The 20419-nt window shown below is 38.2% G+C and overlaps 2 protein-coding genes across 2 annotated transcripts in view; one reads left to right on the top strand and one right to left on the bottom strand.

Moving 5' to 3' along the window:
* The window catches only part of zmp:0000000926 (ataxin-1-like), a 20592-nt gene extending 9719 nt beyond the window's left edge, over positions 1–10873 (top strand). The window contains exons 2-3 of the mRNA XM_024293909.2: positions 6075–7807; positions 9821–10873. Of these exons, the coding sequence (XP_024149677.1) occupies positions 6233–7807; positions 9821–10285 (2040 nt within the window). The 5' untranslated portion in view covers positions 6075–6232 and the 3' untranslated portion in view covers positions 10286–10873. The remainder of the gene's footprint in view (positions 1–6074; positions 7808–9820) is intronic.
* Positions 10874–11021: 148 nt separating this feature from the next.
* Positions 11022–20419, bottom strand: part of irf10 (interferon regulatory factor 10) — a 10554-nt gene continuing 1156 nt past the window's right edge. The window contains exons 2-8 of the mRNA XM_024293914.2: positions 19036–19231; positions 18800–18876; positions 15740–15794; positions 14105–14206; positions 13649–14035; positions 13453–13571; positions 11022–11821 (exon numbers count right to left, since the gene is read on the bottom strand). Coding sequence (XP_024149682.1) covers positions 11711–11821; positions 13453–13571; positions 13649–14035; positions 14105–14206; positions 15740–15794; positions 18800–18876; positions 19036–19231 — 1047 coding nt within the window. The 3' untranslated portion in view covers positions 11022–11710. The remainder of the gene's footprint in view (positions 11822–13452; positions 13572–13648; positions 14036–14104; positions 14207–15739; positions 15795–18799; positions 18877–19035; positions 19232–20419) is intronic.

The following is a 20419-nucleotide window of genomic DNA, read 5'->3' as shown; positions in this document are numbered from 1 at the left end:
TTTCCTTTCAATCCAAACTGCCCCAAAGATTTTTTAAGTACTTGTAGAATATATTAATTGTAGCATTTGAATGTATTGGGCCCACACAAAAAAACTTGCTGGCGCAGACAGCACTCAAGCCCACACAACCTCAGCGTGCATCATCTTCAATCAGTGTTCACTTTGAAAAACTTAAAGAAACCTCCACCTAAATGTCAAAGCAGATGTTTTTGGCAGCTGTCGCCTCGCAACAGGAACAATTCTTTATGGCCTTTAAGCACGGTTTTGTGCTCACATCTCTAAATATGACTTTTTGTTGTGGTTGAAAAGTTTGACAAGTCTAACTTTTGATTCGCTGTTTTGTGTGTAGGGCATGTGCATAACTCTGAAAGGATCAATGGACTTTTCTTTTTCTTCTAGTTTGAGTTTCTGTCAGCCTTCCTGCGCAGACAACTCTCGTGTTTTCTGGCTGTGAATGAACACTCACAGTACAGTCCTAATAAACCGAAGCAGCCATACCAACACACCGCGCTCGCACTGCCTGACTCAGTGAAGCAGATCATTCAAAAGCTCCCCTGCAGTGCTCCTGTTTTCGAATGAGTATCAGTAAGTGTGTGTTCTCAGGTGTGTGCGGGTGTAAAGGCAGATCAAAATGTATTCATAAAAGCTCTTCTAACAAGCAGCTTCTTCACAAAGTGCTGTGATGAGAACAAAAGGATACACATTCAGATGAAACTGCAGATAAACAGAAAAAAACAACAGTAGTGTTTGTGTGTGCTGGATGGATGTGAGGTTCAGTTTTGAGTCAGAGGCAGCAGCGAAAGCCTGAGTCTGAGAGTGTGTGTAGGATGAGCCTGTTACCGCGTCCCTCCCTGTCTCTCATCAAATGTCTCTTCGCCTCCCAGCATCCCTCCTTTTCTTTACGCGCCTTTATGTCTTCAAAACCACCTTCATCAGAGAAACGCATTGATTACTCTTTCATTAATTGTCTTATTGGCATTGAGGTGGCAATATTTTTTTAAAAAACAGTACAGTAAGAATATAAGATATTCGACTGTACATACAACTGCGTTTTAATACTCGTATGAATAAATGTATGTGCATGTGAGTAAGTGTGTTATGTATGCATGCTTGTATCCCTCACAGTGATTAAAGCAAGTGGGCGGCAGCAGCAACTGGTCTGCCTGTGTGGCTCTGCATAGCAGACATGTTTCTCACTGCTAGATATTACTCATTTCCTCAGCTCTTTGCACACACAAGCACACACTCTTTCTTCACACACACATGCTCACATGCACAACTACAGAGACGGTATCGGGCTCTCAGCTTTTTCCTTCAGTTTGGTGGGCTCGCTGTTTTTTTTTTTTTTTCACGCTCTCAGAAGGAGGGTGTAGCTGGAAGTTGTGCTGTCTGCGGGTGTGGAGGCCAGCAACAGCAGTGCTGTGTAGACACACTGTAACACAGCAGGGAGCTTAGGAGTGGATATGAATGACTGCAAAGTTTTGGACGTCTGCTCAACCTGCACCCAGGTCAGTCTCCCATCGCAAAACTGCTAGAGCTTGTTTGCTCCCCTTATGTTTTTTTTTTTTTGTTGGATTTTTGAGTTTAATTTAACTTTTATTGGGGAAAAAGTAGTCAATCATGTTTTGTAATTGGGTTTCCTGAGGTTTGTGGTCATGAAGATGAGCTTCTCTCCGGAAACTTAAAAAAATAGCAGGATAAAGAAAAGTTTATGTCAATTTTTAAGCCTTTTTCATTCTGTTATTTTTCATTGTTTTTAAATATATTTAGTACTTTTATATCAAATTTACATAACTGTATTCATTAACATAATTTATTTTAGATAAAAAGACACAAAAGTGTTTGCAACAACTTGCTGCTATAAATGTCATTGGTTATAATTTGCAACAGTAAAACACGTCCTGAAAAACTCCATGTATGTCTTCATGGTGTAGGAGTATTTTGTTAGACATATCTCTTTAAACTCCTCCACATGCACATTTTTGTTCTTTGTTTAGTTGTGTTGAATTTATATTCAATTCGCCTTGACAGCGTTTTTCGAAGTGCTGTCAGAATCATGAGGATGTGAGAGTCATCTAAGGACAAACCAATTTCAAAAATCTTAGTTCGGGGCATCTTCACAGATAAACATTTCTGGGTAAAAAGGAACCGGTTGGTTTTTAAGAATGTTCTTTTGAAAACTTCAAAATTTTAGGACTTTACATCTTTTTATCTGTCTTTACAGTGGAACATTTCTGGTCACTTTAGGAAAAGGTAAACTTAAAGTAAAAACAATTTTTTCCCAATGTTTTTACACTTTTAGTATTTTTATTTAAATGACTTCCTGTGTGTCCAAATGTAATTGAAGTTGAAACTACTTAAATAGATTTTAACACTTGTTAAAAAGGGAAATTATTAGCATGGATTCTTCTTAAATTTTCATTGAAATCTAGGTCTAGGTTTGAAATAAAATTAGTACATGTTAAAGTAATGACACTTGACATGATTTGCTGTTGGCCTCGGCCTAAAGCCTTTCTTTGAATTATTTTGGATAACTTTTCTGTTATTTTTATATATATAATATATGTATATTTCTTTTTTTTTTTTTGGCTTTTCAAAAATATTCTTTCAAACAGACAATTAATAAAAGCATCAACAGAAAGTCATTTTAGATGCCAACCATAGACTGAATTTGTTTTTTTTCTGCTTTCTTCATTGATTTTAATTCTTACCCTTGCATTTTTAATGTACCACCTTCTATGTTTTATGTCACTAGTGCAAATCTAATGTTGCAACCATTTACTAAATATTTTAATAAATGATTAACTTTTTTTTGACAAACACATATTGATGCTATCACATATGATAATGCTAATGACTTCTCGTCAAAGTCCCTCTTCAATCAGATTTCGATCTACCGTATTTGAAAAGCATTCCAAGTTTTAATTATGATTATGCTGTTTATAGTCAACATTTTTTTTAAGTGTTGTTTTCAAAGACATAGTTTCTGCAGAGTGGCAGTCGTTCATTTGAAATTTGTCCCTGAGTTGTGGCCAGGATGTTGGTGCGGAGTGAGTCTCACCCCATCCGCACGTCGATTTGTTAACACTCTCTGCCGCTATCTTAAAGCCCCTCACAAGCCTAACTTTACTGGTGCAACAAAAATGGGCAAGCAATATTGAAGCTATCCAGCCGAACAGCTTTGAGCCAGATATCAGCTTGGACAAGGAAAACTGAGACTATCTAATTGTCTGTAAGTGGATGCATCAGAATGGAGCAGAACAGGAAGCTTGTGTACCGCCATTGTAGGTTCTACGTCACAATCTTTTTCAAATGGGATTTTTTTCCATCTGTTCTTTATTCACACAAATTTTAATAAAGAAATACTCAGAAATCCAATTTTTATCTTAATTTTCTTAATATATGTCTTCCATCATGAAAAAGTGACACAAGAACATGTTAAAAATGCCAATAACATGACTCATCAGACTTGATCTTTAAACAGAATCTTAATCACAGTGGCTCTGCCTTTTCGTTATCTGTCTCGTTTAGGTCATTTAAACAAAATACTTAATAAATTAGTCATCTGATTAAGGAAGTGTTCTGTCTCTTCTTGCTCTATCGATATTTCAAATCAAAAGCTTAGCTCTGAGCACAAGTAAGGTTAGCAATGAGATATACAGGTATGTTTTACCTGAAACTTAAGGAATGCACAAAAGCTTACTTTCAAGTGTGAAAATTAAAAATCTGAGCTTTAAAAAAATATTTTCAATTCTGTTTATGTTTGCATGAACTCATTGTGTATTCTTTGTGTGCATCACAGCATGTTTTGTTCTGCTCTGTTACATCCATCCAGTCACTGCTGTGGACAATGAATTCCCCTCCTCTCACCAACCAGTTTTCAGTTTGCCAGTCAGATGCACGAACAGCTTGCTCCACTCTAACACTTATTCTGTTTTTGGACCAAGTGGCTTGATGAGCAACAGTGTACCCGCCTCTCCATATGGCACACTGAAAGGGACAAAATTAAGACTATTGAGAAGTTGGCAAAGGCTCTCTACTTGACTCTGCGTTCCTCGCAAAGCCTGCTATTGATCTGGACAAAACAGCTTTGACAAAAGGACAACTGTTTCTTTGACCTGCAGTGACACATGTGTCCTGTACATCTATACATTATATATAATTGGTGATCCTGGAAGACTCCAGAAAGTGTCATGCTGAGATTTGGAAAAAGTATGCCACAACAGGCTGGATTTAATCAAGCTACATTATGGAACACTTCCTAAATTGATAGTGTTACACATATGGCGTATCAGTCAAATCCCCAAGCTGAATAATTAGTTATTATTTACTACTTCTTGCTACTCACTCACTTGATCTCAGGTGACTGGCTGTGAAATAATGCCACTGCTAGCGTAGCACACTTTTGATTATGTCTTAATTTTGTCCCATTTAGTGTGTCATAGAATTGTTTCCATTTTAACTCCCTAACTAGCTATGTGCATGTACATATATATGTCTGTGTACATATATACATAAAGCTATAGTCTATGTGGATTTAGTTGCCATGGTGACAGTATGGCAGATAATGATATGCCATTGAGTTTGTTGGCGGATGACATACTTGCTGGTGAGTGTGAAGCTCTGTGGCCGTATAGCGCCATGGTATTGTGGCACCAGCTGGAGCAGCGATGGGGCTGCTGGGGGGAACAGTCGGATAGCAGATGTATTATTTGAAGACAACAGGTTAAAAACTATTCAGGCAGCTCACCTGTATTTTGTTGCACAAGGCAGCAAATCTCTAACATAGTTAAAGAGACTTGAAGATTACTTTGATAATTTACATTTAATAATATGAGCACATTTTCAGATCAAAAAGGCAAGAAAAAGTTGTATGAAGATCCAGATTTTTATCTCACAGAACTAACATGACACCTGTTAAAAGGTAAATACACATATTTTGCATCTACAAGTGTTTCAGAGAGCTTTTGCTGGGAGGTCAATAGATCTAGCCATCAATGGCAGTGTGTATATTGCAGCTTGAGGGAGTATCTGTCTGTTGTTTTATGTGTTTGAAAGAGAGCGGGGTGAGGGGGTGTCAGTTGTAAGCTTATATAGAATACAGAGAGCACCCGAGGATGTTGTGGGGGTGGTTTATAGAAGTGCTGCAGAAAAACAATCTACATATTCCAATCATCCCCAGAGAGTCAAGGATGAAAACTCTCCTGCTGGGAGGCCTTTTATGTGTGTATGTGTGTGTATTTACACACAAACAGTACTGCCTCTGAACTTCTCTGGCTTTAAAATATTTTTAGCCAACATGTGGGAGTGGTGCATTTGAATGAAATTAGCAAGTTGAGTAGTTTCAGCGCCCTGCATATAAGTAATGATTAATTAGCTACAGCTATCAGCAACTAACAGCTCCTTACTTATTCAAAGTCTTCTGGAGAAACAATTTGAAAATAAATGTGTACCCATCTATCTGATAATATTATAGTTTTCCACAGGTGACCAAACTGAAGGCTAAGTGTTTTCCATATTTTCTGTACCGGATTGTCATATTTATTGCTATGTACACACTGGGCATGTATAGCGCGTTCAAAAACACTCTAAACGTACTTTTTTGAATAGGCTTATAGCCCAATACTGGCGCATGTCCTCACAGTTGGTACTTAGAGCAAATAATAGTTAGGAAATCTGTCGAATCTTGAAACTCATAAAAAAGCAGACTGTAACAGCTAAAACAAATGTTATTGCGACTATGCTAACTCAACCTAGTTAGGAGCACGTAAAAAAAAAGTTAGACGCCACAACACATTAGCCACATTAGCATATGTTCAATAATACTAACTCGTAAAAAAATTGACATTTTGACAGAGCACCGTGTACCTCTCAAAATCGCTTCAACATTTGTACGTGCAACCAAAATGAATCCATATATAAGTGGCTCCAGAGTATAGGATATCAATTAAGGAATTTAAGTGCACCTTATAGTGCAGAAAATACACAGCTTCAAGTGATATAACAAACATTGTATTTTCTTTTCCATCTTTTCTCTTTTCTCTTTTCTCCCCTCTTATGTGTTTTCTTTGTAGGTGAGCGGTGCATCGACACAAAGGCATCTACAGTGATCCGATAGTGATGCTGTGTGTCAGCCTTCCCCTCTGCCTGTGCCCCTCGTTCTCCCGTGAGGCCCATGTAACCTAGCCTACACCTACACATAGGGGGCCCCTACTGCTGCTGGAGCCCACACATGAATCCCAGCCCTGACCGCAGCAAAGAGTGTCTCCCTCCGAAGAAGAGGGAGTCTCGGCAAGGATCGGCAGAGCACCATGTCCCCTTAGACGAGTTTAAACCCCCTGTGCCTCTCCGGAGTCGGTCTAACAATGGGAGAGGTGAGGGAAGCAGAGAGGCCTGCGACAGAGATAGAGTTCTCTCCAATCCAAATCCTCACCTTCTGCATAGTCCCACACCTCTGCCCCCACCAGCACAAGGCCTTCCTGTACCCCCACAATGGCCCCTTACCTACTCACCTTCCGGCTCCCTTCCCCTTTATTCCGGGCAAATGGGTGAGAGGAGGAACTCAAGGTCTCCAACATGGAGAGACGATCCACTTCCTGCACCTTTGCCCCACCACTCCAGGTGGCTTAGAGGGGATACCCCCTTATCATTGCCTACTTCCCCTTCGTCTTCTCCTTCCCCCTCCTTTAAGACTCCCTACCCTGCCAGTTCCAGGGAGATGTGGTCTTATTTTAACAGTGGTCGGCGGGACTACTGTTCCTCTCTTTATTCTCCTTATTTGTTTCCTCCTCACTATCTGTACTCCCAAGATCCAAACTTAGTAGAAGGGAGACCCAGGTACTTAAACAAGAGGCCTAATGGCTTGGATGGGCTAGGTAGCAGGACTGCCTCAGCTTCCAGACCTCTGCTCACAGGAGAATATTGCAATGACAATAGCAGATCCAGGCTCAATGTCAGTCCGCACAGTTCCCATGCTAATGGTGGACGGAGACAACATGAGGATTTGACGGCCCATGTTCTTTCTGGAAGGGCATTCCTGTCAGACTCTCAAGCCCAGGAGACCCTCGAGTCTCATTCCTCTCTGCAGGAAAGACATCCACATGAGAAGGGGAGCCTGGGGTTACTTTCCACCAGTCCCCATCCCCTCGGACTGGATCCCAGGCCCCCCAGAGGGGGGCCTTCGGACTATATGGGGACCACACAAACTAAAGCCCAAATTTACTACTCCTTGGGATCTGTGTCACACCCCAATCCTCAGGTCCAAACCTACAATCTCTACAGCTCTCCAGAAACTCCGCCATATAACCTGCACAAAGAGCCAAGTCAGAGACAGCACAATCTAAGGAACTCTCCACACTTACCCCTGGGTCTGCCCAACAGCCATGACAGGTCACAAAGAGACAGTGACAGAGACCAAGAGAAGGAAAGGGTCTTAAAACGGGACAAAGAACAAAGCAAAGACAAAGAAAAGCAACCACATCACGACAAAGACCAAGATAGAGACAACGAGCGTGAGAGACAATGCAACAGAGGAAGCGAATCATCTCCTTCCCATCTTCACAGCCCATCCCTGACCCTTCACAAATCTCCCCCTGCACTCCTACCTCACTTCACCAAAGGGTCTCTGATTGAGCTGGCCAGTGGGAAGCTGAAGCGGGTAGAGGAGCTGCGGACAGAGGACTTCTTGAGAAGCGCAGACACGTCCTCAGAGTTCCACCTCAGTACCTGCACTGTGCAGTGGATTTCTCCCAGCAGCGCACAGGGCTTCAGCCACCTGCAGGTGCATCTCACAGACCGTAATACTCAGGTCGGTCCACAAAGCTAAGCTCTGTTCATCCATAAATGTCTGTGCATAACTGGTTAAAAACTACTTGGAAAAAAAGTCTGTTATTTTGCCCTTTTTGACAGACTATAGTTCAATCTTTAGTCAGTCTGTTGAATTTCACCTGATACTTATATTGCTTTAAGTGTCAAAGTTGGGCAACTGTGGTGCAGCGGTAGGGCAGTTGACTCCTGATCAAAAGATTGTGGGTTTGATTCCTACCTTCCCCGCCCATGTGTTGAAGTGTCCTTGGGCGTGACACTCAATTCCACCTTGCCTCTGGTGAAAGGTTGGTGCCAGTGTTCGGCAGCGGAGACGCCGCCAGTGTGTGAATGTGTGTGTGAGTGGGTGAATGGGTCTGTGAGTGTAAAGCTGATGCTGCATACCAATCCTGCAAAACAACAAGCTAGAAAAAAAAAGTAAAAAAAAAAAAGCAGAGCTAAAGGCAAGGAGAAGAGATATTCCTGGTAACATGAAATTACATGAATGAATAAATGAATGACTTATTCAGCATTTTACAATCCTTCAGAGTACCCAAGTGCTTTTCAAAAAAGCGCAAAAGAAAGTTTAAAACTAGGCAGACTAAGCACAAAAAGAAAAAAAAGTACAAAAAGCACCAAAATATATACAAGATAGATGAGAATGCAATATGATGACTAAAATTAAATAAGAGGCCACTAACTACTGAGTACTAAAAACTGTTCTAAAAAGGTACGTTTTCAGTTGACATTTAAAACTGTTAAGGTCTGATGACACATGCAAGTCTGCAGGAATATTCCTTTAAAACTGAGGGGGAAAAGCATGGTCACTCTAGTGTTTCTGTCGTGACCTGGGCACATGAAACAAATATTGGTTGGCAGATCTCAAAAGTCTAGAATGACTGCAGACAGTTAAAAGGTCAGTAAATAAATAAACAGGAGCAATGCCATGAAGAACTCTAAAAACAGTAAACATTTAAACTGAATTCTTAAATCGGTCACCTAGTTGAAGTGGATAGTAAATCCGACTAAATACACACTCCAATGAAAATCATGTTTTTGCTGTTTTTAGTATATTCTAGTAGAAATTTTCTCATGATGGAGGACACATAAAAAAGAAAATTAAGCTTAAATTTGCATTATTCAAATTGTTGTGAATCAGGAGCAGACAAAAAAATGCACTTAGAAAAAGCTTGTAGCTGTATAATCAGCGTGCCCAAAGCTCCCTCCTCCGCTATTTTACAATGCATCCACTTCCAGACGACTATATCCATGTACGTCTTTGTTTTCCTCGTCTGACTTGGTATTTGGCTTAAAACTGTACGGCTGTATAGCTCCAATATTGTTCGCTATTTATGTTCAACCACTGAAAGCTAGTGGGAGAGCGTGTCAAGGGGTGTCAGAATCCGGGCCTGAAAGACCAGTGTCCTACGTGTTCTCCAACCAAACTGCCATTGAAGCTCTTTATCCTGATCCAAGTGATCAGCAGCAGAGAAGATGGGATTTCTAGAAATCACATCTCCAAATGGATGACGGGAAGTAGGTGTGGACTCACAGTTCCGCCCACAACTCAGAGGCAAATTTCTAATGAACTACTGCCTCTCTGTAGTTTATTAGAAAGTATGTCCTAGAAAACGACACAGGTTTTGGACTTAGGATAAAAACTGCAAAATCACAATTATAAGACTATTGGTAATGCTTTTAAAAAACATCGAAGAGATGATTGGAGTGGGACTTTAACAATTTTCTAAATTAGGATCTTGTAACAATATCACTATAGGATTTGAGGAGTCAACTGTCTTAAATGTTACAGGGACATTTGGTGTAAAATTGAGTTTTGTGTTTAGAAGTTCTAGAATTGCTGATTTTAATCACATTTGTGGTTTACACCGCTGTTGCCTTGGCTGCTTCAGGTCAGAATGCAAAAAAACAACAAAGTTACTGATCTGTAATCCTTATGCATCAAAGTCAAAGTGATGATACATGACTGACTTCTGGGTTTTGTTTTGGTTTTGTGTAGGAGACACTGAAGGTCTTGATGGAATACCCGTTCTTTGTGCAAGACCGGGGCTGGTCTTCTTGCTCTCCCCAGAGAACCACACAGCTTTACGGCCTGCCTTGCCGCCAGCTCTCAGAGGGTGACGTATGCTTGGCCCTCACCCCCACACCCACCCAAACTCACCGGACACAGGCGCGCACCAGCTCGAGAACGCATCGCCCCCATCTCCCGTCCAAGGTGACAGTGGAATCCAGCAGCTCGCACAGGGAGGAGATGCCCCCTCCACCTCCTCCGCCCCCTCTTCCTCACCAAGCACCTGCTCCCGCCCCGGTCCTCCAGCGCGCTCTGGCTGCGGAGCCTCCGGCCAGGGAGCAACAGTGCCGCCGGAAACGGCGTTGGTCTGCGCCGGACGCCCTTCCTTTAACCGGACCTGATGAAAAACTTTTGGATTTACCTCGTGGCTCTAAGCTAATGAAGTGGCAGTAGAAACTTGCACATGCACATACACACACCCTCCTTGTCTCTGTTGCCCCACCGCCAAGACAAAACAGTGGAGAGACTTCAAGGTAGGGTTGCAGGGAAGGATCACAACATATAAAGAAATCGCAAATTGACACACGATCTGCGCCTTTCCTTTCCTTTAGCCTAACCTTTGAAAGGAAAAAACAGCTCAAGGATTTCCGGATGACTCCCAACAGATACACTGAAGACATTATGTGAGACAATCAAACATTCGTCTGTTCACTCTGTTTATGTCATGATTGTCCCACACTCCTGAATGAAAGTATTCACTGCAGGGTTTTCAATCAGTGTAATGAAATCATATGCTATTGAAGAAGTGCAGGTATAAATATATAAATAACATGACAATATATATTACATTACAGGTGTTATATACAGTAAATATGCTAAACAGATTTGATGCAATTTCCGTCAATCTTGCAATGCAGTCTTGTTTTTTTGTTCCTTATTCTTTCTTCGGTTTCTTGCTCTGATCTGATGCTCAGGTGTCGGCTCAGCGGGCAAAGGTGAATGTATGAGCAACTTTTCGCCTTCTTTCAACTCATCGCTGGGAGTCCTTTCAAAAACTTCTTCTTCGTCAAGGCATTACTCTCCAATATGTTCTTAACATTATCTCTGAGAAAGGGAGAACACTAAAAGGAAGCTGCGTAACAGACAATCCCGCCCACACAGACAGATCTGTGGCACATCGCCTCGACTGTTTTTTATGTTTTTTTTTTTTTCCATTAAAAACTGAATGATGGAAAGAGTAAAGCGTGCTGTGTGGCTGAAGAGTAATGGTGCTAATAACACGTTGGAACATGATGCTTTGTGAATTCTCTTGACCCCTTTGTACTGTATGCTTCTGTTCCCATCTCATTTTTTTATGTACTGTAATTGTTTGAAGGCAGGGAAAATAATGAAAGTATTTTAAATTCAGATACGGGTATATCATCTGATTCAGCACTCTTTCTCACTTTAGTTTGTGTATTTTTTTTTAAACTTGAAGGAAAATAAGATACCTGTTGTCTTTCTTTTTAAATGTTACAGCTACAAAAATGTATATTTTTAAAAAAAATTGTGAATCTGTTACATGATGTCTGCTAGAAAAATAAAAGAACAAACAAGCTTTATAGATTTAATTATGAGTGTGAATTTATTATCTGTATCGTGTCATATAAGCTGATATGAGAGAAATGTCACACAAAGGGAGAAACAAAGAAGTTCACATTAAAAGCATATTATTAATATGATATAAGGAGATGTCCAAATGTTCATACATCACATACAACCCATCAGTACAATATATAAAAATATTAAATAAAATCCATTAGTTTGATTAACCTGTGAGGCCCAATATACACTTTTATCACATTCATCTAATGGAACTCAGCCCCACTCCAAGACACATCAGGGTTCTTCCATTTTCTCCTCTTCTGTTTTTAAGATGCAGGGGTGCTTCTCCTCCGTCTCCCCCAAGTTGAACCTCTCCAACAGCTCCACTGCAAACAAGGGAACCACCTAGGCAGCAGGATGCATAGTTTATTAGCAAATGAGGACCTCTACTGGCTAAAAGATGCTACTGCTGCTTCAGGAAAGATTTTACCCCGTCACGCCTATTGATGTGAATGCACTTCAGCTCCAAAAATGTCTTAATTTAGCATCTAATTGAAATGGAAACCATGTGTGGCATTTCTTTTTCTTTTCATAGGTGGAAATAAATTCAGGCATCAAGAAAATAAGCTTCAAGTATGAGGGGAATCCTATTTATCCAAGTTGATTCTATCCAGTCGCCATGGATTGTTTTTTGATTCAAGGTTTAAGATAAGTAAAAGATGTTCAAAAGTTTAGAATTTAATACGATTTTGAAATATTAAAAATAAAACAAGCATTTTATTGAAAATATATGATAAAGGTAATTTTCAAATTTTGCAAAAAAGTCAATATCTCTTAGAAAACATAAACATAACCACCTCACAAATACTTCTTAAGAAAGTATTTATATGTCTATGCTTTTAAAAAATATATATCTCTCAAAGCCTTAAAGAAAAATCTGTATTTGTGATGTACAGTGTTACCCTGCTTATTCGCTGTTTCACATATTCGCAGATTTTGCGTGACTCATCCAGTTCGTTTCAAAAACTCAGGCAACTCAAGACACGTGTATGATTTTTTTTGAGTCCGAAGGAGGTGCTGCGCTGCTGAGGTGTATCTCCGGACAGCAGAACGCAGCAGAGCCCCTTGAGGAGTGCAGAAGGAGGGAGAGAGAAGGGGGCGCGCGAACTGGCGCTCTGTGAGAGGAGCACCCCCCCCTCTCTCCATGCTCCAGCATGGAGAAATGGCATCAGCTGACCCAGAATTCTGATATGCTCAAGAAGATAATCGCGGAGAATAATTATCATCCACAGTAGGTGTTTATCATCTGATTTAGAAGGAAGCCCGCTCTTTTTACTATTGCCTGATAAAGTTTTAATTTGCTATTTGTTAAAAGTTCTAAATTCATAACAATTACATTTGCAAAATTAAACTTGCATAGAATATAAATTGAGTGGCTACTGTTAAATTGATTTAATGTATTTATTTGTTTATTTTTTATTATAAATCCCAACTCATTTAACCCTCAAAAACAGGATTTCGAAATATTACAAAACTATAGAGAAATCTGCCTAAATTTTGCAGATCAAGAATGTTTTAAACTGAGTTTCGCCAACTAATCATCTACTAAAGTCAAAGCACCTGCGCGAGTTCCACAGATGTCATTTAATTGGTTCAGCTCACGCTTGTTAATGTTTTATAAATAGTTTGTTAAGGATTATTTTTCTATAGTGTTACCAAATTTCCAAACCCTTAAGTAGTAGTGCACAAGATCCTTTAGATTCACAAAAAGCCTATTTTGGCATAATGTTATATTCTTTATGTTCAAAAGTAAAAAACAAAAAAGAGGATCTTAAATTAATTTTTAAAAATCAGCAATATTTGTTGTTCCAAAATAATCCAATTTAAAATAATTTTTTGTAGGATTTTCTTTCAAATTGTTCGTTGTGATTTCAAATAATCTGCATTTCTGTTAGAATATTTAAAAATAAAGAACAAATGTGAGTAAAAAGCCAAGAGAACACAACAAAAGGGTCACTCCTAACTTTTCTGCTCACCTGAGCCATGATCAGCTTTTTGTTTTTGGGCACACCGGGGTCAGGATATTCCTCTCCGAAGCAGAGCTCAATCTTATAAGGAGGTGGGGGGCCCTTCCCCTGTAAATAGCTCTGGAGCCCTAAAGATGAACAGCAGGTTAGGTGGACAAAATATCCTGATCACAAACTGAAAGAAATCCTGCGTGCGCAGCATTACCATGCAGAAAAATGGGTATATCGAGCAGTTTGAAAGTCTTCTCTCGTTCCAGCTTGTTCGGACGGTCATTGTGCTGGGCCATTGGGCCGCTCCAGTACACCCTACCCTGGCAGAAACGTTTGATAAATACCCCGTCTGAGGCCATCCATAAAAGCACACCTCTTTCCAAGTGACAAAGAAGGCGATTCATTGCGTCTGCCATGCAGGCGGGCAGGGATACGGAGCTTGGAGATGGGAAGGAGAGCTGCTGGGCAGCACAGGGTCCATAGATGCTCTCATTTCCCAAAGGAACGCGTCCTTGTAGAATAAAACACCCATCGGTGCTCCTGGTGGTCGCATTCAAAACTGTCTTGCCCTGGTACAACAGAACCACTTGCATGCGGAAGTCTGGACATCCCAAAAAAAACAGTTAATGTAGTTAAAGGAGTTAAATTAACATTAAAAACTTTGTCTTACCGGATATTTTGAGAGGCGGCGTGGGGAAGGCTAAAGGAGCGAGGGCTTCTTTGGGTTTTTTTGTCCCTGATAAGCCACAGTACATGTGCTCCATCATCAGGTCTAAAGAAGCAAAGCAGAGAAAAAAGGAAACAATTGTTAGTTTTGACAAATTAACAAACGAAATTCCTGAAAAAAATAACCATAGATTTAAAACTATAAGAAAACAATTGTTGGATTGTTATGTTATTTTGATGATTGCACAGAGGTGTTAGTATCATCATAAGCTTTAATTTTAGCTGCATTCAGGGTGAAATTACTTTTCATATCTGGTGGGATATTATTTTTTTGTAAAATCATATTGAACATGTGTTGTCTTTTGATATAAAATCCTAGAAAGGTAATATTTTGGCACATTTAAGTCCCATATTTTGATCTATTTTAAATATGTTCAAAGTGCTCTTTTAATTATAATTATGCCGTTTTTATGCATCATTTTAAGTTTCTATACTTAAAAGCGTTTTAAATCGTTTTCTAGGACATAGTTTCTGCAGAGCGGAAGGAGGAGGGTGAGGCGGAGCAGGGAATGTCTGTCCCGCCCACTGTATTTTCTTCTTAACAAATACAAATTTTCAAACAATACTTTTTTTTGTCAGCTCCTGGTATTACAGCGACTTGAAAACATAGTCAGAAATTACATTTTCAGCTTAATTTTCTTCATATTTGTCGTCCAATTTTTAGAGAAATGCCACAAGAACATGTCAAAAAAACAAAACAATTTTTTGTTGGAGTGGGGCTAAAGTTTAGAAGCTAAAAAGCAATAGGTTTAAAGATTTTCTTGTTTTAAATTTCTAAAATAACGAATCATTCTCTTTGCCAGACAGGTTATGTGAAAAGTGTGAAGGGATGGTTGTGTAACTTTAACGTATCCCATTGAGTTGCACTTCTACTTCAGAATCTCCATGACAACTAGAGCCAAAACTGAAACTAAAACCTTGTTGGAGGCCCTTCAAAACCGCTCATATATCACTACATCACACTGAAAAAACCTAAAAAACACCTTATAGGTTCAGATTGTATTCCTCTCTTTGTGGGACATTTGTAACTGAAGTAGGCGGGTCATTCAGTGGAAGAAATACGAGAAGTTAGGTGATTCTGCCGGAGAAATTATCTATTTTTGAAAATGAAGAGGTTTTTAAAGGGAAAAAAGAAAAAAAAAATCACAAAAGGAGAGGCGTTGGGATAAATATTCAAAAAAATCTTTATTGGAAAACCTATTTTCTTTAATCACAAAAAAGGGTAAAGAGTTTGACGCTGATGTTTTAGTGTAGCGTCAAGTTTAGAGGAAAAAAAAACTCAAAATAATAAAAAATGAATGTCTGAGGAGAAGAATGAACAATATTTTTAGCAAACGACCTTAAAGAGTTCAATAGTTCAACACCCAAACTCCAAAGAACAACATCCTTCTTTAAGTCATTTCTGAACTTTTTGTGAGTCAAAATCAGGAAGCAGCAATTCATCTCCAAAGTGCACACATTTGGTTGCAGCCTGTCAACTGTTTGGTTTGTTGTGGCAGAAAAAAGCCTCAGTAACAGACTTTTCTGTCAGACTTTAGAGTGTCTATCGAGAAAATGTTTCACTTGTGCGAGCTCTTACCAGCAGGCGGTTTTTCTTCTCTTTTTGTCTGAAACACTTCCTTTTGACAGAGAACCTGGAAAAAACACAAAACCAAAGTTAGGCAGCGTACTTAAGAGCAGCAACAAATGATTCATTTTTACACGATTTGCTTCATATTTTCCCCCTCGGCTGCTCATCCGGCCACTGACAGGCTGTTTTTGCATATTTATGGCATTTTTTGGGTTAAAAAATACAAGAAAAATTAAATGAAAAAAATATATATTTCTCTTAAATCAATAACTTTTTTTTTTTTTTTAAGATTTAATACTAATAAGCGCCACACTTAGTTTTATTGTTTAATCTTAACAGTTCACTTCACTTAAATCTGCATTTTTAAACTTTTTTCTCTTAAGGAGGAACAGGAAATAATGAGTTTGGTGCTTTGGAAAACTGTCAAATATAAATTTGTTTTTAAGAGTTTCACAACAGGACTTTTAGAAAGCTGCCTTTTAGTTTTGTTTTTCAGTTATTTTTTGGGTTCTTCTATTTTGAAGTTTGGTGTTTGTCCGAGCGCCACAGTCACACCTGCTTCCAGTTGTTAATCATCCACAGCTGTCTTCATTTAAGGTAACGATCCTCCGTCTTTTTAAGAGTCTGGTTTGTCAGGTTTTCATTGGCAGGTCTTCTGAGTTTTTAGGTCGGTTGTTGGGGCTTTAGTTCATGGTTTTGTCACGTTCAAGATTATTTCTAAAATCCTTGTGGTTCTATCAGGTCTGGTATCTGAAATGTGGACTATCGATCCTGAAAGGACTAGACTTTAGAGTTTGTTTCATGAATGTTTATTAGTCATCAAATGATGAATGCAATACATTTATTTTTATATTCTGATATTTCCAAGTCTTTTTATAGAACTCTCTAATATTAACTACAATATAGAAAATGTGTTATTTATTTACTGAAAAATCTTTAAGTGAGTATTCAAAGGGCCAACCGCTATTTTTAAGATTTAATGTTCCGAAACCAATCTTAACTGTTGGTTTGATCTTCAAGGTGACAAATGTACCTACTTTTTTTTAAATTAGGATTTCATTAGAGAAACATTTCTTTTATGAAAACAAAGAAAACACATTATTTTTCCCTTTAACTGTTGCCAAAAAAGTTGTTTACTAGGACATGTGCTATGTCTGAATTCCCACCCTAATCCCTAAAAACTATATAGGCTATTGGAAACCATGCTCACCACTTTTATTTTTATATTCTTAAAGTGAATGTGTGATGTCACCAAATTCATAAAGTGAAAATCTAATAAATACGAGCACTTTATTTTATTCATACATGAATCTATTTATGAATCCATTGAAGCCATTTATGAAGCCGCAAAGTCTTACTTTAGCCTTTAAGAAATTTGGATTTGCATTCATGACCTTTTTCTTTTTAAATAAATATGAAATATATCTATTTTTTGGCACAAACAAAAGAAAAAATTTAAAAACAACCAAGCATCTTTTAAAATATGATTCTTGCTTTTTTTTATTTTTTATTTTTTTTTTGGAAGCTCAAATACCTTATTTTCAAAATAAAAGTTGCTCTGTGCCAGAAAGTAATCCTTACTTTAAAATTTGCTGTTTTATTTTCCTGTTATTTATTTATTTTTGGTTCCATTTCCCCTCTTTGTCCTCAGCAGTCTTACATTGCTGGGATTTTTTATTTTAGTTTGGGGTTTGACCTTGGTAGTCTTAGTTTGTTGGCTTTTGTTTTCTTTATGTATTTTTGGTTAGGCTTCCATTACCAGGGACTCCAACGGTCGACATGACTGGGTCAGCGGTCTCCCTGACCTATTTTACGTTTGGCCAAGGAGCCACCATGCAGACATAAAAGAGCCACACTTTGCAGACCCCTCCACTATACTGACCAGTTCGACAGAGGAAATTAATTATTGCTCATCTAACTAATAAATCTGAACCACACATCGACACAATAGACTGGAAGGAAAATGTGAAAATATTCAAATCACTGAGTTGTTCATAAAAACGTCTCTTTTCTTTTCTATGCTTTTTACATTTGGAAATTACATGAGAAATGGACAGATGTTGATTTACTGATATGTAAATCAGCATCTTTAGAAAAGGACTGCTTTGCCAGAGCATCCGCAGCCTCAGTCCCTTCAATCCCAACATTTGCTGATACACAAAACTCTCCATCTCTTAAAGAAACCGCAAAATTCAAAAAATCAGGACTGGACGTGCCTCCGATTCTCTGTGACGAATGGCCAACAAGGTAGAAGATGAGTCGGAGCCTGTGACTGCACATGCAGGGGTACGGTCTTCTACCCAGTTCTAAGGCAAATTTGTCTCTGAGTTGTGGGCAGGACCAAGAGCCAGCCCAGCCCCCCTTCCCATCACCCATCTGTTAACACAATCTTCTGCTAGCTTAAAGCCCCTCACACCCCCAAACTAACAGTAGTGGTGCAACGCTATCCAGACGTCCAGTTTTGAGCCAGATTCCAGCTCGGATGAGGAAAACAAAGATGTCCATGGATCTATTAGTCTGCAAGAGGATGAATCCGAATGGAGCACCAGTTTCAGCTTCTACGTCACAACTACAAGCTGTTTAAATTACTTTTATGTTGTCTGCTCCTGATTCACAACAATTTGAATAAAGAAATACTCAAAAATAACATTTTAACTTTCTTAATAAGAGGAAAAAATGTCACAAAAACACAATTTTCATCAAAGTGGGTCTTTAAGACCGTTAAATCTGACTGATAACTGGGTGGATAACATGCTTGATTATTATATTTCAAAAGATTTCTTGGAATTAAGTTATTTTTTATTTTTTTAGTACTGTGATTTTAATAGTTTACTGCTTTAAAAGACATGTTTTTAACCATGGACGTTGATAGAGAAACTTGTTTATCATCTGGTAATGAGCAGAAGAAACAGATTAAGACATCATTTCATCAGTTTATTCTATGAGCATTTAGACCCAAAGCTAAATTTAAAATCTAATGCTGGAGAAAGATGTCCTGACAGCTGTCATTGCCCAAATGACCCCACTTTTGACATCAGCATCAGTCTCTATAACCATGTCACTTCATACCTGTTTGCCTGGACAACTGGGGCTCCTGGGAAATTGCTTTACCTTGCGGATAACCTGATGTTCTATCACAGGAATCACTGAAAACAGAAGAGAAAAAAATAATAAAACCCAGAAATATCAAATTAGTAGAACTTATCAGGAGGACGGGTAATAAATAAATAAATAGGGGTCAAAAACACAAAATCTCAGCACTGAGCAAAACAGTCATTCAGAAAGTACAATTTCTCCATAAATACCTGCTTGACTGACTTGGAAATTATGGTTCTGGATGCGATAGACCTTATAGGGCTCGGATATGTCCAGCTGGCTGCGTTCAGGGACCTCTTGGAAATCTGTGCTCTTGTTCAGAGCGCAGCGGAGGCGGGTCTTCCACATGGTGGGATCCGCTTTGTCTCTGCCCTCCTTGTATTTGCCTTTGTACACGGCCCAGGCCTGAATATGAGCCAGAATCATGATTAAAATGAATGTTGGACTTATTTAGAAACCTATGTGACCTATTCTAAAATATACATATTGATATGGAACAATTGATATCCAGAGGATTTTTTTAAATTTAATTAGACAATAATTGTGTGTGTGTGTATTTTTTAAAATAATTTTATGTAAAAAAAAAAGAACAAAAAAAAAACTTGATTGTGGAATAGAGATCCTTTTTTTCTTTTATACCACAAAACTATTTAAATATATATATATATATATATATATATATATAAAACGCTATAAATAGTGTGTTCAATATTGTCTTTATCTTCTTTCAATATTTTAATTTTGATATTGGTTGAATTTCCTTTCCTGGGATCAACATAGTTCTATTCTACACAACAATTTTTTTTTAAGTGTGTTCATTTACTTATATCATAATACAAACTAAAATAACAAGTGGTCACAATCTCAAACACAATAATAGACATTTAAAACATAAAGCCATATATATCACTGTTTTCAATTCTCAGCTTTTATTGTGAAATTTTGGAGGAACTCTTTCCTTTTTTTGGAATGTAAGTTTGTAGTAATGTAATTTGCTGATTTCAGACCCTTTTATGATTTAAAAAAAAATCACACATAAATATTAAATCTTTCTTCTTCCTGGTTTGAAAATAATCTTTGAATCTGAATTGTCTTCACTCTTTCAATTTAAAAAAGACTTTTTGATAAAGTTTATGACTTTAACCATTGAAATTCTAGAAAGAAATTCTGAAAAAAAGCAGAATATTTCTATTTTTTTTCTTTTTAAATGAAAAAACACAATTGTCCATCCAATATTTGACATAATGAAGATTCCAATAACCAAAATTCAAATTATCACATTTAAAATAAACAATTTAGGGATTTTAACCACTAAAAATCCCTAAATTGTTACATAATGGTCGATGTCAAATAAGGAAAATTATGAATGAAAATGTAGAAAAAATAATTTCTATTTAGGTGTTGTTTTTGGGTCAGTCTTTGTGAATTTTATGACTACACATGTTTCTTAAAGTGAGTGATTTTTGAGAGGGAAACGAGGATTTAGTCAAAAGAATCCACGCAGCGAGTTTATCTGTCAGATCTGCTTCTGGATTCTTTGAAAACGAGATTTTTTCACAGAAGGGAGTAAAATCAAAGGTGCGTCACGTGAGT

This window comes from Oryzias melastigma, linkage group LG7 (assembly GCF_002922805.2).
Source record: "Oryzias melastigma strain HK-1 linkage group LG7, ASM292280v2, whole genome shotgun sequence".
NCBI lineage: Eukaryota > Metazoa > Chordata > Actinopteri > Beloniformes > Adrianichthyidae > Oryzias > Oryzias melastigma.
The sequence above is the reverse complement of the archived record's forward strand: the minus strand, read 5'-3'. Positions and strand labels throughout refer to the sequence as shown.